The sequence below is a fragment of the Falco punctatus genome, assembly GCF_963210335.1.
Source record: "Falco punctatus genome assembly, chromosome: 4".
Lineage (NCBI taxonomy): Eukaryota > Metazoa > Chordata > Aves > Falconiformes > Falconidae > Falco > Falco punctatus.
The window spans coordinates 51,785,061-51,801,496 of NC_137583.1; the positions used below are offsets into that span (position 1 = coordinate 51,785,061).

Below are 16,436 nucleotides of genomic sequence, written 5' to 3' on the forward strand. Positions count from 1 at the left end.
TCTCGGGGACACAGGAATTCAGGACAGAGGGACGTTGGGACATTGGGATCTGGGATACAGGGATGTTGGGACACAGTGATATCAGGACCAAGGGCGTGGGGGCACCAGGACACAGAGACATCAGGACACTGAGTGTCAGGGATATTAGGGCCATAGGGACATGGGGTGTCAGGGAGACAATAACATGAGGACATTGGGATCCAGTACACAAGGATGTCAGGACACAGAGTGTTGCAGCACTCGCCAAGCTAGCTGGCTGCAACAAGGTCTTTTACCATCTCATACCAACATACTCTTCATGTCAATCCCTCTGCTGCCTTCTCCTAGTCTCTCCTCATCCAGGGCGTGCGTTCTCTCTCTTCAAAATTCTTTTCAACTTTCCCTTACAGTACTTGTTGGCTATCGGTCTCATGCCCGTATTTAGCCTTAGATGGAGTTTACCACCTGCTTTGGGCTGCATTCCCAAACAACCAGACTCCAAGAAGCCCTGGGCCTGACGTGCCGGGGAGCCGCTACTGGCCTCACACCGTCCACGGGCTGCGGCCTCGATCACAAGGCTTGAACTCTCTCTTCCAAGTTCTTTTCAACTTTCCCTTAACAGGGTGTCAGGGATATCAGGATCTGGGACACAGGGACATGAGGACTTTAGGACACCAGGTGTCTGAAACAAGGGGACCCAGGGCCCAGGGATGTCAGGACACATGGTGTCAGGGGTATTGGGACCTGGGACAAAGGGGACAATGGGACACCAGGTATTGGGGACATCAGGACCCAGGCCATTGGGACACTGGATGTCAGGGATATTGGGAGCCAAGACACGAGGACATTGGGACCTGGGGTGTGGGGGCATGAAGACACCAGATGTCAGGGACACCAGGACCTGGGGACATGAGGACAGGGACCCCTGGAGCCAGGGTCCTCTGCACAAGGGTTCCAAAGGGCACCAGGGCCCCCAGCTGTGGGGTAGTACCACAGGGACATGTGGGCAGGGGGTGCCTGGCATAGGGGACATGTGGGGGTCTGCTGGGGGGGGCGGGCACGGGCTCTGTCAGCCCCTGGCAGAGAGCTGGGGGTGCAGGTTGGCCCCTTTCCTGGGCACCCTGAGCTCTGGGGGTGCTGAAAGGTCCCAGCTTCCCCCCCGGCACTGTGGGGGAGAGCTCTGCCCTGCCCTTACTATCCCACCCCATGCCCTTCTTGCCCCATCCCATCCATCCATCTTACCACATCCCACCTCACAGGTCCTAGCCCACCCTGCCCCATCCATTCATCCCATCCCATCTGATCCCATCCACCTCACCCCCATCCCCTAGATCCTAGCCATTCATCCCATCTCAGTTGATCCCATCCCACCCCATCCATACATCTCATCCCATAGATCCCAGCCCATCCAACCACCTCACCCCATCCCACCCCATCTCATAGATCCCATCCCACCCATCTCACGCCACCTGATAAATCCCAGCTCACCCCATTCCAGAGATTTCATTCCATCTATTCATCCCACCTGATCTGATCCCATCCCTTCCCACCCCCTAAATCCCATGCCGCCATATCTCACAGATTCCATCCCATCCCACAGATCCCAGCCCACCTCAGATTCCATCCCATCCATATATCCCATCCCAACTGATCCCAACCCATCAATCCTACCCTTATCTCACAGATCCCATCCCATCATGCAGGTCCCAACTCACCCCATCCCAGAGATCCTGTCCCACTCACACATCCCATAAATCCCATCCTACCCCACCCCATAGATCCCATCCCATCTCATCCCATCCCAACCCATCAATCCCACCCTATCCCATCAGTCCCATCCCACCTCCATCCATGCCCCCCACTCCTTTCCACCCCACCCCAACCCCATTGCAGCTGACCTGTGCTCCCTACTCATGCCCAGGCTAGCAGGACCCCAAACTTTGGGCAGAGTTTCTGGGGGACCCCAGCCCCATGCTGGGGCTGCTGGGGGTCCTGAGGGTCCCAGCCATGCTTGTGGGGGGTGGGGCCATGGGGGTCCCATCCAGCTCTTTATTCCCAGTGCACGCAGAGGCTTTGGCATTGTCCCACGGGGGCCGTGGGGTGGGGGGACACGTGGTTGGGGGTCACAGGGCTGCAGTGGGACCATAGGGTCCAAAGCAGAGGCCAGGGGGGCAGGGTGTGGGCAGACAGGATGCAGCCCGGGCAGCGACGGAGCAGCTGCCCACCCCCCTCATCTCCCGGGCCAGTAAAGCACAAAGCCATCACGGCTTTTGCCAAAATCGGGGTTGGCTGCATCCGACCGCGTCTCCACCGTCAGCAGCCGCCGGCGCCCACGTAGGCTCAGCTGGATGCAGTCAGAGACCCGAACCTGCAGCTCCCGCTTGGTCCTACAACATCCCAGCATCAGCGGGGGGGCTCTCAGCACCCAATGAGCCCCCCCCCAACCCCAAGCCCTCCAACTCACGCTCGGCAGTGCTCCAGGAGGACGCCCACCAGCTCGCCCACCCGGTTGTCCCTCTCCGGCTGCATCTTGTGCAGGCACACGGCCAGGTCCTCCTGGCTCTGGGTGTGGAAGACCACCAGTTGCGCCTGGCAGCTCGTCACGCTCAGCCCTGTCACCTGTGGGGACGTCTGGGTATCACTGCCACAGCCATGGCTGCCTCAGGGGCTTGGGGACACGGCATGGTCAGCATGGCATGGCCAAGGCACTGTGTCCAGCATGGTGGGGACAGTATAGCGGGGACAGCGTGGCACAGCCAGTGTCATGGGGACAGCATGGCAGGGACAGCATGGCATGGTCAGCGTGGCGGGGACAGCATGGTGGGGACAGTGTGGCACAGCCAGTGTTGTGGACACAGCACAGCATGGCCAGAGAGTTGGGGACAGTGTAGTGGGGACAGCATGGTGGGGACAGCATCCCACCTCTGTTCCAGGGGACTTCACCATGCCGATGTGGATGGCCCTGGTGCTTGGCCACAGGGACCACAGAGGGATCTCCAACTTCTGGGTGGGAGTGGGACAGCTGGGACACCTCGGTCCCCCTGATCCCAGGCTCACCAGGGCAAGGGTGTAGGAGATGGTGGCCTTGTCTCCCCACAGCCTGGGGTCACCAGTGGGGTTGGGGACACTCACGGTGCTGAGGGGCAGCGCCCGCATCACCCGGTACTGCTGCTGGGGATCCAGCTTGTAGAGGTGCTGGTCCGTCACGAGGATGGCCCGGTCCCGGCTCTTACCGAAGCGGTTGATCTGCAGGGACAGGGACAGGTGAGGGGACATGCCAGGGGGGTGACACCACTGTGGCGGCTGGGCAGGATCCCCCTGACTCACCTTGCGGACGTGGCAGGAGAAGAGGACAGAGCCAAAATGCACCTTGTCCTTGAGGGTCTGGAGGCGGCGGGCGAAGGGCAGCGCCAGCCCGGGGTTCTCACTGGGCTGTGGGGAGCCACAGCATGGGTAGGGGTGGCACCCTGGGGCAGGGGTGGCACCCTGGGGCGCACCATGGGGCACCCCCAAACCCACCACTAGCCCTTACCGAGGAGAGGTAATTCTGCGCCCAGCTGCGCTGGCAGCCCCAGTCCTTCCACAGCCCCTCCAGCACCTCCATGGCAGCCACCTTGGCCCGAATCTGCCCCATCTCAGAGGGTGGGATGTTCTTGATGATCTGCCGTGCTCGCCACCTGCGGCGGGGGGCCATGGCATGGTCATGTCACTATCCCACGTCCACGTCCTGCACCCCTGGCTCACATGCCCCCGGCCTGCATCCTCTTTCCATGTCATGTCCCTATCCCACATCCCCACCCCACATTCCAGTCCAACGTCCCTGTCCCATGTCCACTTTCCCATCCTACATCCCATCCCTGTCCATGTCCCCCTCCCGCATTATCCATCCCATGTTCCTATCCCACATCCCCATCTTGTGTCCCCATCCCATGCCCCTGTCCCCACCCCACTTTCCCATCCCATGTCCATGTTCCATCTCCCTGTCACATGTCCCCATCCCACTTCCCTGTTCTGCATCCACATCCCATGTCCACATTTCCATCCCATGTACCTCATCCCTGCCTGCATCCACATCCCCATCCCATGTTCACATACCCATCCCATGTCCCCATCCCATGTTCCCGTTCTATGTCCCCATCCCACGTTCCTGTCCCACATTCCAGTCTCATGTCCCCATCCCCATCCCATGTCTCTATCCCATGTCCCCATCTCGCGTCCACATCCTGTGTCCCTGTCCCCATCCCACATCCCTTTCCTGTGTTTCTGTTCCACATCCCTGTCCCATGTCCCTGTCTCCATCCCATGTCCCTGTCCCACATCCCCATCCCATGTTCCCGTTCCACATTCCCATCCCGCATCTCTATCCCATGTCCCCATCTCGTATCCCTGTCTCCATCCCACGTCTCTATCCTATGTCCCCATCTCATGTCTCCATCCCATGTTCCCGTTCCACATCCCCGTCCTCATCCCACATCCCGACCCCAGCTCGGGAGCGGAGCAGGATTTGGGATGGTACCTGCGGAAGAGGCGCTGGCTGGCATCCTGGAAGTGCAGCAGCACGGCCGGTGGCTCCGGCCAAGCCACACTCTTGCCGAAATCGGGGAGGGCGCGGACGGCCTGGAAGCGCCGCAGCAGCTCCCGCAGGTACGCCCTCACCTTGTGCCGCTTGTAGCAGGCCATGATGGTGTAGGCGGCGCGCAGGTGACGGCAGCGCCGGCGTGCCAGGGCACCACGCCAGGCCTGTGAGTGCCCCGTCAGCGCCGGCACTGCCCCTGGATGTGGCACCCGGGGGGCACCCGGCACGAGGAGGCCCCCAAAATGCTGCTCCCCTCCCCCCTCCAAACCACCCCAGTGGGGCCCATGTCCTGCTCCGAAGAAATGTCCTGGGTTGTGCCCTGTGCTGGCCAGCCCCACGGGCTGTCCCACAGCCAGCCCCATAGCCGGCCTTGTGCCAAGCTGAGCCCCACGCAGGGCCTGGTTCTCTGCCTCATGCCATGCTCCGTGCTGTGCCCCATGCCACCCCCCACGTCACATCCCATGCCATGCCCCACACCATGCTCCATGCTCCTGCCTGGTGCCCTGCCCCACACTGTGCTCCATACTGTGCCCTATAGCATGCCCCACGCCATGTCCCCCAGCACACCCAGTGCCCTGCCCCATGCCAGGTGCCATGTCCCACACCCCGTACTATGCCCCATGTCACACCCCACGCCCTGCCCCACACCATGCTTTGCCCATGCCAAGCCCACACTCTGCACAATCCTGTGCCCTACACCCTGCCCGGAGCAGCCACCTGCCCCACTCCAAGCCTGTGGTGCCAGCAGCTCCCAATGTAGGCAGAGCCCTGGCTGTCTGCTCGCTCTGCCGGCACCGCCAGCACCCAGCCGGCACCCCGGGCGTCCCCCAACCCTGTGTCACCCCGGTGGAGTGGAGACCGAGCCAGTTCATGTTGCCCATGTCCACCTTCTGCAGCAGCAGGACGATGATGGGGATGAGCTGCGTTCGCTCCTGCTCCAGGCAGAAGAGGGTGCGGGGTGTGCGGATGAAGACCTTGGTGTGGCCATAAGCCACGTCATCCTGGAAGCCGTGCTGCTCCAGGAGGGCTTGCGTGGCCTCCCGGTCACTGGCCATCAGGTGGTTGGGCCACGTGTACTCACAGGTCATCTTGTACCTAGGGGGCAGAGCAGGGTCAGGGGGTGCGGGGGGCTGGGGGTCCCAGGGAGGCTGGGTGTCCTGGGGGGCGCAGGCCATACCGCAGGAGGAAGCGGTGGTAGGGCTGGCGGTAGGCGAAGCCGGCGCGGCGCACACGGACGTTCTCCAGCAGCCCCAGGTAGGAGACCTGGTGCCGGCAGCGCTCCTCATCAAAGAGCGTCGGTGACTTCTGGTCGTTGGGTTTGATGCAGCGCACGTAGTAGGGCTCCTGCGGGGACACAGAGGGCATGGCACCATGGTGGCACCTGTGGGTGGCACTGAGCCCATGGGTGTCCGGGGCTGGGGGGCTCGGGGCATTGCATCGGGCATGGGTGGCACAGGGACAGGAGGGCTCAGCGGCTTGGGGACATGCCCCGCTGGCTCAAGGACATCTGGGCTGGCTGGGGACATGCCCCGCTGGCTCAAGGACATCTTGGCTAGCTTGGGGATGTGCCAGGCTGACACAGGGACATGCCCACGTGGCTTGAGGCCATGACCAGCTGCCATGGGCACACACCAAGATGGGCTGGGGACATGCTAGGTTAGTGCAGGCACATGCCAGGCTGGCACAGGGGACATGCCTGGCTGTCGCCAGTCCCCTACCTTGGAGGCGAGGTTCTCCACCAGGGCCACGATGGAGTTCTTGAAGAGCGTGCCGGTGGTCAGCGGGCGCTTGGTGACCTCAGTGATGCTCTGCTCCCCATCGGGCCACATGGCACGCAGCACGGGGTCCGTGCTGGGGACAGTGTTGACATGGTGCTGGCAACACCGCTCCCCCCCCACAGCTGTGCTACCAACCCCCCAGCTATGTCCCCTGTGTCCCCAACCTGTTGTAGAGGAGCCGCTTGAAGTCCTGGAAGAGCGTGTCCTTGTTCTTGTCCAGGAAACCCTCCACTGAGTACCTGAAGGAGGGGGACACCACATTGGGGGGCTCCTCTGGCCTCCCTGGGGTGTTGGGGGGCGTGGGGGAGCTGCACCCTGTGGGATCCTGGTGTCCGGGCTGCCCTTCCACCCCATGGTGAGCCAGGGGCTGCTGGGGGTACCCCTGTGATGGGGTGACATGTGGCCCTGGGGGCACCCATGGAGGCCAGGGGGCTGTGGGGTTCAGTGCTCATGGGCAGAGTCCCCCAAGCCTGTTGCCACTGTCCCCAGGGTATGGCATGGCACGTCCTCCACAGCCCATCCTGCTGCACATGGCCTTTGGGGACCTCCCAGACCCCATGGACCTCAGCAGTCCCCAAAATGGTCCCCCCCCAGTCCTGGATGGCTCCACACAATCCCCCATGGGTCCTCAGAGCCCCACGATCAACCAAGGGCCCGCACATCCCCGTGGCCCTCCACAGTCCTGGGTGTCCCCATGGCCCTCCCAAGGTCTCTCATGGCTCCAAGGCCACCCACAGTCCTCCACAACCCCAGGGCCACTCATGATGTCCACAGTTCCCACCAGCCACCCATGCTCCCATGGCCCCAGCTGAGCCCCCGCCAGTCCCCTGTGGCTCCCCACAGACTGATGGTCCCCCATGGCCCCAAACCACCTCTACGGTTCCTCAAGACCCCACCCCGTGCTCCCACGTGGCCCCCTGTGGCTCTCCATGGCCCCATGGTCAAACCTAGACCCTCAAAAGCCCTACAGCCCTATGGTCTCTAGTGGCCACACCCCATGACCCTCATGCCCTCCCCAGGCTCCACGTGACCCCAAGGCCACCCATGATGTCCACAGTCCCTGATGGCCACCCACACTCCCACAGCCCGAGCCGAGCCCCCACCAGTCGCCCATGGTCCCCCATGACCCCAAACCACCTCCCACAGCCCCTCAAGACCCTCCCTCTGTGCTCCCACATGGCCCCCCATGGAACTCCACAGCCCCATGGTCAACTCTAGACCCCCAAGTGCTCTACAGCCCCATGGTCCCAAGTGGCCCCCATGTCCACCCAAGGTCCCTCATGGTGCCCCACAGCCCCAGGGCCACCCACTGACACCCACAGCCCCCCATGTCCCCTCACGTGACATCTCCTGCGTAGTGCTTGATGCGGAAATCCCGGTTGAACTCCATGGTCTTGTCTGTGGGGCAGAGCTGGGGAGCAGGGGGGTGTCAGCCCCCTGCCGCAGACCCCCTGCTGCCCATGATCCCCCCCAGAAGCACCTTGCGGCTGGTGTAGTGGGGGTGGCAGCCGAGGCGGGTGTCCATGGAAGCGAGGAAGAGGGAGTCAGTGACGGTCCCCGCGGCCAGGCAGGCCTCGTCCAGCAGCGCCAGGATGCCACGGTGGGGCTGCTCCACCAGCTCCACGATGGGCTCGTTGCTGAAGTACTCGATCTAGGGAGGGCGGGGGGGTGGGCACCCCAAATTGCCACCCCCAGGCACCTTGATTTGCCCCCATACACCCCAAATCTCGCCATGCTAGGTGATGACATCCACGTCCCCACTGTGCTCCCCATGTCCCCACCACGCTGTGCCAGGCAATGCCCCCCAGGTCCCCCAAGCTGCTCGCCCTCTGCCAGGTGATGTCCCCGCCAAGTCCCTCTGTGTCCTTCATGCTCTGCCAGGCAATGTCACCCATGTCCCCCTGTCTCCCAAGCTCTGCCAGGCGATGTCCCCCACGTCCCCACCATGTCCCCCAAGCTCTGCCAGGTGATGCATCCGTGCCCCGCCACTTCGCACTGTTGCTCCCAAGCTCTTCATATCTGCCAAGCGTTGTCCCCATGCCCCCGCCATGTCTCCCGCATGACACCCACATTCCTTTGCATCTCCCCCGTCCCCCATCCCCTCACACTGCCAGGCGATGCCCCCCCTGTCCCCCCCGTCCCCTCACGCTCTGCCAGGCGATGCCCCCCCTGTCCCCCCCATCCCCTCACGCTCTGCCAGGTGATGCCCTCCCGCTGGTACTCGGCCTGCTCCTGCCGCAGGATCAGCTCGATGAAGAGCTGCTGCAGCTTCTCGTTGCAGTAGTTGATGCAGAACTGCTCGAAGCTGTGGGCAGGGGGTCAGGACAGCCCCGCCAGCTGCCCCCTTGCCACATCCCTTGGGTGCTCCCCAAGATGCATGGCCCTGCTGCCGCCCCCCCTGGGTCCTGTCCCTCCATGGGTCCCTCCTGGTCCTGGTTCTGTCACCTCCATGTATTCCCTGAGGTCCTGTCCCCTTCTGCATGTCCCCTGGGCATCCCCACCCCCACATGTCTCTCCCAAGCTCTGTCCCCCTCCTTGAGTCCTCCCAGGGTCCTGCCACCTTCATGTGTCCCTCCTAAGCCCTGTCCCCTCCATGTGTCCTTCCTGGATGCCATTCCCTCCCTGTGTCCCTCCCAGGTCCCGTCCTATCCATGTGTCCCTCCCGAGTCCTCTCACCTCCTGTGTCCCTCCCAGGTGTCCCCTGTCCCCTCCACAAGCCCTTCCCATCTTCAATCTCCCCACCCTGTTCCTTCCAGGTCCTGTCCCTCCATGTGTTCCAGTGTCCCTCCTGCCACCCCTGGGCCAGGTCACCTGTTGGTGTCGAAGATCTCAAAGCCATAGATGTCGAGGACGCCAATGACAGTGCTCTTGCCGTGCAGGCGGGCATCGTAGCCGCGGGTGGCGATGCCAGCGTTGATGCGCCCCACGATCCAGCAGAAGAGCCGCTCATAGATGGCCTGGAGACAGGGACAGGGTGGTGGGCACCCATGGGTGCTGGGGGGAGACCTGTCACCCCATGTCCCCCTCCCTACCTTGGCGCAGGCATCCCGGGCATAGGCAGCCTCCTTGGGGCTGTGGCCCTTCTCGATTAGCTCCCCGCCGCCGGCTGCCACCGTGCGGGTCAGCAGTGCCCGGTGCAGGTTCTCAGGTGCTGTGGCCACCAGCTCGGCCAGCACTGGGAGCTGCGCCATGTCCTCCACTGCTGCCACTTCACCCTCCGCCATGAACCCGATGTTGCCCTGGAGCAGACCCACCATGTTGGTGGGTGAATGTGGGGGGGACACCCACAAGTCCAGCACCAGCCCCTCCCGCACCATGGGCTGTGCTGGGCTGTACTGGCTTGTATTGGGCTGGGCTGGGCCACGCTGCACTGTACTAGTTTGTATTGGGCCATACAGGCTGTATAGTAGTTTGTATTGGGCTGGGCTGGGATGTACAGGGCTGTACTGGTTTGCATTGGGCTGAGCTGGGCCATGCTGGGCTGTCCTGAGCCATACTGGTTTGCCCCAGGCTGTGCTGGCTATGCTGGTTTATGCTGGGCTGTGCTGGTTTGCACTGAGCTGTGCTGCACTGCACAGGGCTGCACTGGTTTGTGGGGGCTGTACTGGTGTGCAGGGGAGCCATACCAGTGGTGGTGGTCAGGAGCTGTACCAGTGTTCGAGGGGCCATACTGGTGCGCAGGGGGGCTGTACTGGTGCATGGTGGGGCCCTGTATTGGTGCATGGGGGACCATATTCATGCGCAGGGGACTGTACTGGTGTGAGGGTCTCACCAGATGCAGGATGGCAGCCAGGATCCGGCGCACAGAGCCCATCTCCTCCTGGGAGAAGCCGATGATGGACATCGCCTCCTCCACCGCTCGGTAACCAGCCGCGTCGTCCCCGCAGGCCTGGGGCAGCATGAGGGGCCAGGGGTGGTGTGAGGGGCCGGGACCCCCAGCCTGCCCCCCCAGCCCCCCCCCGCCACACTCACGCTGCCTGGGGTGCCCTCCTGGGTGTAGCGGTAGGTGCCAGGGTCCCGGCAGAGGTGCAGCGAGGCCAGCAGTGCCGCTGGTGCGCCCAGCAGCAGCTGCGGGGTGGAGGGTCAGCACATGGCGGGGCCGGGACCCCCGGCCCGGTGTCACCTGGACTGGCTGGTGCCACTGTGTGTCCCCCTACCCTGCTGCAGCCAGTCCTGTCTCTCCCCATCCCCATCCCAATCCCCATCCCAATCTCATTCTATGCCCATCCCGTTCCATCCCCATCCCATCCCATCCCATTCCGTCCTCATCCCCATCCCTGTTCCGTCCCCATCCCCACCCCAACCTGCCCCATTCCCGGCACACCTGGTAGAAGGCATGGAAGTTCCTCTCTCCTGGCTGTTGCTGGAGGACTCGGGACTGGAAGAGGAGCCAGGTGGGTGCCAGGCAGTGCTGGTGAGCCCAGCGTCCACCCGCCCGCACCGGCCCCACACCTTCTCGAGCAGGTAGTTGTGGATGTGGCCGCCAGTTGGGTCGCCCTTGAAGTCGAAGTTGATGTCCATGTACTTGCCGAAGCGGCTGGAGTTGTCATTGCGGTTGGTCTTGGCATTGCCAAAGGCCTCCAGGACACAGTTGGACTTCAGCAGCACATTCTTCACTCTGCTGGGGCAGCACGGCATGGAGTGCTACAGTATAGCACTCTGCCATGGCACAGCACTGTGTGGCAAGCACGGCATGGTGTGCCATGGCATTGCATGCTGTGGCAGCCATGGCACAGCATGGCATAGTGTAGCATGGCACAGCACAGCATGAAAGGCACAGCATGGTGGAGCATTGCATGGCACGGCACAGCACGGCACGGCGTGGCACCACATGCACAGTACAGCATGGCACAGAACACCGCAGCATCACAGTGTTGCAGCTTCACTGATGCACACAGAACCTGCCCGCCCCCCACCCTGGGACCCCTGGATACCCCCGCTCTCGCCGCACAGCCAGGTCCACCAGGGACCCCCCCCAGCTGGCACCCAGCCTCCTGATGGCACCATGGGGCCAGACCCACCTCTCCACCTCGGCGCGCTGGGAGGGGTTGGTGATGGCGGCGATGTATTGCATGATGTACTTGCTGGCCTCCGTCTTGCCCGCCCCGCTCTCGCCTGGCAGGGACAGCAGGGGCTGGGTGAGGACACCCACCCATGGGTGCCCTCCACCCACATGCCCCCCAGCGTCACCAGCCCCTACCTGAGATGACGATGCAGGTGTCCTTGGCACGGCGCTTCATGGCCTTATAGGCGGCATCAGCCAGGGCAAAGAGGTGGGGTGGGCGCTCATAGAGCTCGCGGCCACGGTAGTGCTCCACTGCCGGTGGGCCGTACAGCGCCAGCGCCCGGTACGGGTTCACTGCCACCACCACCTCCCCAATGTACGTGTAGATGCGGCCCTGCAAGAACCTGCACAGGGGTGGCCGTGGGGTAGGCTGTGGGGCAGGATGGCACCCTGCAGAGTGCTGTGCCATGGGGTGCTGTGGCACCCTGCAAGGTACAGTTCAGTGGGGTGGCACTCTGCAGGATGTAGTGCTGTGGGGCAGGATGGTACCCTGCGGGGTGCTGTGCTGTGGGGCTGGGAGAGGACCCTGTAGGGAGTGGTGCTGTGGAGCAGGATAACACCCTGCAGGGTATGGTGCTGTGGGGTGCTGTGCCATGGGGTGGTAGCCTATGGGGTGCTGTGGGTCAGGATGGCACCCTGCAGTATAGTACTGTGGGGTGGCACTCTGCAGGGTGTGGTGACGGGGGGCAGGATGGCGCCCTGCAAGGTGCTGAGCTATGGAGCGGGACACCGCCTTGGGTGCTGTGCAGAAAGATGACATCCTGCAGGGTGCTGTGGGGCAGGATGCACACCCTACCACACACCGTGCCGCAGCATCACGCCATGGGGCACAGCCACCCACTGCTGTGGGACTGAGCGGTGCTGTGGGGCAGCGGGGAGAGCACAGGAAGCACGTGGTTGCACACCCTGTGAGCCCCTCCACACCCTGCACCCCCCAACCTGCTCCAGGGGGGACACGATGTGCCTCAGTTCCCCCCCATGGACATGCGGCACCGCCCAGATGTTTCCTGCGCAGCTGGAGTCTGGTGCTACCATGCAGGACTCGGGGTGCCCGGTGTACCCCAGCCCGGCAGCGCCCACGTTCCAGCCACTGCATGGGTGATACTGCGTGGGTGATGCTGGGGGTCTCAGCATAGTACCCACCAGTGGGAACCACCAGACCCGGCAGTGCCTTGGAGTGCCCCCCGTGCAGCCCCCCCCATGCGCCCCCCATACCGCAGGCGCAGGTTCTGCAGGAACTGCTCCATCGTCACCTCGTCCAGGAGGACGAAGTCAGCTTTGCCAAATTCGGGACCCTCCAGCTCCGCCATGCCGCACCCGCCAGGCACCCACTTCCCCTACGCTGCACCGGCTTCCTGCGCCAACAACCGCCGACACAGCAGCGCAGGCGCGGGGCGCAGTGTCACCACCTCCCGTGGGGTTTCAGTGGGGCGGCCATGGAGCTAGGGACACCCACATTTGTAGGGTGGGGACTCAGCCCCCCACCCCCAAGGCAGATTTTGGCAGCACACACCCCATGGCAAAGGGTAGGGACCTTGCAGTGGGGTGCATCGGAAGGGTGGGGTGAGGGATGTGTGGGGTGGACGCCGTGGAGCTAGGTCACCTCAAGCCATCGCGCCTGTCCTGTCCCGTCCCCACCCCCCAGCTGCGGTTATGGGGTGGTAACTTCCCTCCGGTGCCGTTCTGGTGGTGATCATCGCTGGGGCCACCCACACCCTCGCCCGTTACCACAGCGCGCCAAAATCCCACTGAGAAATCAATTATTTATTAAGATGCTGGCATCACCCGCTCTCATCCCAGTCCCCCCAGTTAAAACTCCGGTGTAACTGGGAGCTCTGGGAAGGACAAGGCAAGGTGAAGATCATCAGAGAGGGGCCCCATGCTGGTATCCAGCTAGAAAAGAAGGGAGGGGAAGTGTTAGGACAACGGGGATTACAGCACTACTGAGGCACAGAACAGCCCCGCACCGCAGCATCACCAGGCTATCAACTCCACAGCTCCACTCACGGTTATTATGGCAAACTGGCACTCGCCAATATTCCCAGGTTTTTAACAGTTTACTCCCAGTAAAGCCCAGTAGCCAAAAAACGTCCGTACCGAGCCAGTGAGGAGCACGGCAGGCTTTGCCGGAAGGCTGCCACCTGGTTTTCCCAGTGGTTTTGCCGAAAATGGGGTGATCTACCAGATTTTCACCTAAAATCAAAGAAAAAAAAAAAAGGTTTAGAGTCACAAGGGGGGGAAGTCAAGGGTTAATACTGAATCCACCGACACCAGTGGCTCTTAGCAGGGCTGAATCTGTGCCACTCCTCATACCATGAGCGGGCACTGCCGGAAGCGCTGTCACACTGGTCCCCACGCTGGTGTGTGTCCCCCCAACAGCTGCGGCATCGTGGTCCCAGGCATGAAGCCCTGGTGGAAGTCCTGTGGGGGACACACTGTGCTGCCTTCTGCCAGTGCTCCGGTGGAAGCTCCTCCCTCCACCTGCACAGCCAGGTGCTGCTTGTCTGCCTGTATGTTTAATTCGCAGGATTAATTATGCTGCCAGGAGCACGTGGGGGGTGCTGAGGGCAGGGAGAGGCCTCAAACCGCCCCGAGGCTGCCCTGGCAAGCACTGACCCTGCTTGTGGGATTTTGGCACTGAGCCCCCAGTTAACAAGGGGACAATGCCTCAGCAGCTGATAATTATGCAGAATTAGGCTAATTACGGTGACCAGGGAGAGGGCAGGGGACCCCTCCCCAGGTCAGGCAGTGGTTGCTGAATAAATCCTGCCAGGCAGCTCTGTGCCCCACACTGCAGCTCTCCCCCAGGATTTTGGCACTGAGTCCCTCACTAATGAGGGGACACAGCCTTGACAGCTGCTAATTACACAGAATTAGGCCAATTATGGTGACTGGCCCATTGAACCCACCTCCTCACTCCCAGTGGCTTCCTACATCCCTCCAGAGCATCGGAGCAGGAACCTGGATGGGGGAAGCGCAGGATGAGCGCTGGCAGCAGCCTGCACTGCTGCGCTTGGCAGAGCAGGCTGGGCACCACCCAGGGGTCCCTGCACCCTCCCTCGGGCCTGGGGGTGTCCGGGATGTATACAACCCCCCCCCCGGCACAGCGGGGCGAGGCCACGAACCATCCCTGGGTGCTCTGGCAAGCGCTACAGGAAAGGTGGGGGCCACGCCAGGCCCCCCCCACGCTGGGAGGCTTGCGGCAAGGACGCACTACCCGACACCAAAGAAACCCGCTGGGATGCCACCATATGGCGCTACCGGCAGCGGGGCTCCCCATGCCCCAGCTGGGTGGCACGGCATGGCTAGGCCTTGCTGGCATTGTGGTGCTGAGCGCGATGGCACAAGCGGAGCGAGGGGGGCCCCAGGAACAGCTGGGGAGCGCAGCCTCGTGGCATGCAGTGGCCCCAGAACTGGCACCGCAAGCCACAGGGGACACAGCCCCATGGTGGGGCTGCTGGGTGGCTGAGGAGGTTTGGCAGGGCTAATTATGCAGAATTAGGCTAATTACAGTGACAGGGGAAAGAGCAGGGAACCATTCCCCAAGACAGGTGGCAGTTGCTGAATAAATCCCAGTGGGATAAGGCTGCGGAGTGGCTCCGTGCCCCGCACCGCAGCCGTCCCGTGAGATTTCAGCACTGAACCCCTTGTTAACAAGGGGAAAATGGCCTCAGCAGCTGCTAATTGCACAGAATCAGGCTAATTACAGTAACAAGCCCATTGAACCCACCTTCTCATTCCTGGCACCTTCCTACATCCATCCTCCGGAGTACCAAGAGTGTCCTCCGGAGCACCAGAACAGGAGCCTGGCATGGGGAAGAACAGGATGAGCGGCACAGGGCAGGGTGGTGGCAGCTGGCCCTGCAGCCCCCTTGCTGCCCCACGGCCCGGGGGTGTCCGGGATGTCTATAACCGCTCCCCGGGTAGGGCAGGGAGGGGCCTCAAACCGTCCCGGGCTGCTCTGGCAAGCGCTGCAGGAACGGCGGGGGCCACGCCAGGCCCCCCCACGCTGGTAGGCTTGCTAAGGGGGGTGGGAGGGACACGCGCCCCCCAGGCCCGTGAACTTCCCTCCAACCCCCCTAACCCTGGGAGTCCCACTTCCCAGTATGAACACCCCATTCCCATGAGCTCTGCTCCCCCAGTGAGCCCCCCCCCGGCCCCAACACCCCCCACACCCCTCTGAGCCCCGCTCCAACACCTCCTGCTCCACCAGTGAGCCTCCCGCCGGTGCCAGGACCCCTCGCTTCCCCAGTGAGCCCCTCCCGGCTCTAGGACATCCCCCCAGCCCCATAAGACTCGCTCCCCCCTGGGAGCCCCCCCCAGCCCAGGGAGCCCTACTGCCCGCCGTGATCTACCCCGGCCCCATGAGCCCCGCTCCCCCAGTGAGCCCCAGCCCCAGGGTCTCCCCCAACCTCAGGGAACTCCCCCGGCCCATGAGATTTCCCCCCCAGATCCATAAGCCCCACTCCCCCCGGGAGTCCCCCCCGGCCCCGGATCCCGGCTCCCCGCCGTGAGAACCCCCCTGCCCCACTCCGGTTAGGCCGCGGGCGGCCACATGCGGCCCACAGAGAACTACCCTTCCCAGCATGCACCACGCCCACAGCACCTCACGGCGGCGGAGCCCGCTGGCAGTGCAGCGCCTCCCGCCGCACTGTTGCAGAGAAACCTCAGTTCGCCCCCTGTCCCTGGGAGCAGCCCCGGCCCCGGATGGCGGCGGATGGCGCTGGGCCGCGCCACGCCACACCACAGCTGCCACCATCGCCGCCATGCCTGAGGGCGGAGCTACGCCGGCGCGTGACGCCACGCCGCACGCCAGCACCACCCAGCAGCGGGGCAGGGATTCAGCGCATGCGCAGCGCCGCGGGGGGCGGAGCCTGACTGGGGACGGAGCGTGGCTAGAGCGCTGGGCGGGGCTGCAGCGCCCGCCGCTCCAGGCGTTCCTAGGTGGGCGGGGCTGGTGGTGCGGTGACCTACGAGGGGGGCGCAACCTGCTGCTGAATGGGCGGGGCTAACGGCAGTGGGCGGGGCCAACCCGAGG

At 63.4% G+C, this 16,436-nt stretch overlaps 1 protein-coding gene across 5 annotated transcripts; it reads right to left on the minus strand.

The window, feature by feature from the left end:
• Positions 1–120: 120 nt before the first annotated feature.
• Positions 121–16,259, minus strand: MYO1G (myosin IG). Of its 5 annotated transcripts, none has more exons than XM_080385765.1 (26): positions 16,005–16,256; positions 15,129–15,204; positions 14,308–14,359; positions 13,496–13,591; positions 12,614–13,291; positions 11,534–11,742; positions 11,355–11,448; positions 10,786–10,951; positions 10,658–10,711; positions 10,306–10,401; positions 10,106–10,222; positions 9,366–9,572; positions 9,145–9,290; positions 8,524–8,638; positions 7,814–7,984; positions 7,674–7,744; positions 6,498–6,572; positions 6,274–6,406; positions 5,733–5,899; positions 5,443–5,650; positions 4,496–4,719; positions 3,512–3,656; positions 3,307–3,411; positions 3,112–3,225; positions 2,444–2,598; positions 121–2,366 (listed from the first exon to the last, which is right to left on the minus strand). In XM_080385765.1, the coding sequence occupies exons 5-26, from the start codon at positions 12,706–12,708 to the stop codon at positions 2,210–2,212; spliced, it is 3,024 nt and encodes a 1,007-aa protein (XP_080241891.1). In that variant the 5' UTR covers positions 12,709–13,291; positions 13,496–13,591; positions 14,308–14,359; positions 15,129–15,204; positions 16,005–16,256; the 3' UTR covers positions 121–2,209. The 5 variants fall into 5 exon arrangements, with proteins under 5 accessions (XP_080241891.1, XP_080241893.1, XP_080241895.1 ...); XM_080385767.1 differs by having other exon boundaries at positions 15,975–16,256; XM_080385769.1 differs by lacking the exon at positions 10,306–10,401 and having other exon boundaries at positions 16,005–16,259.
• Between the last annotated feature and the right edge of the window lie 177 nt (positions 16,260–16,436).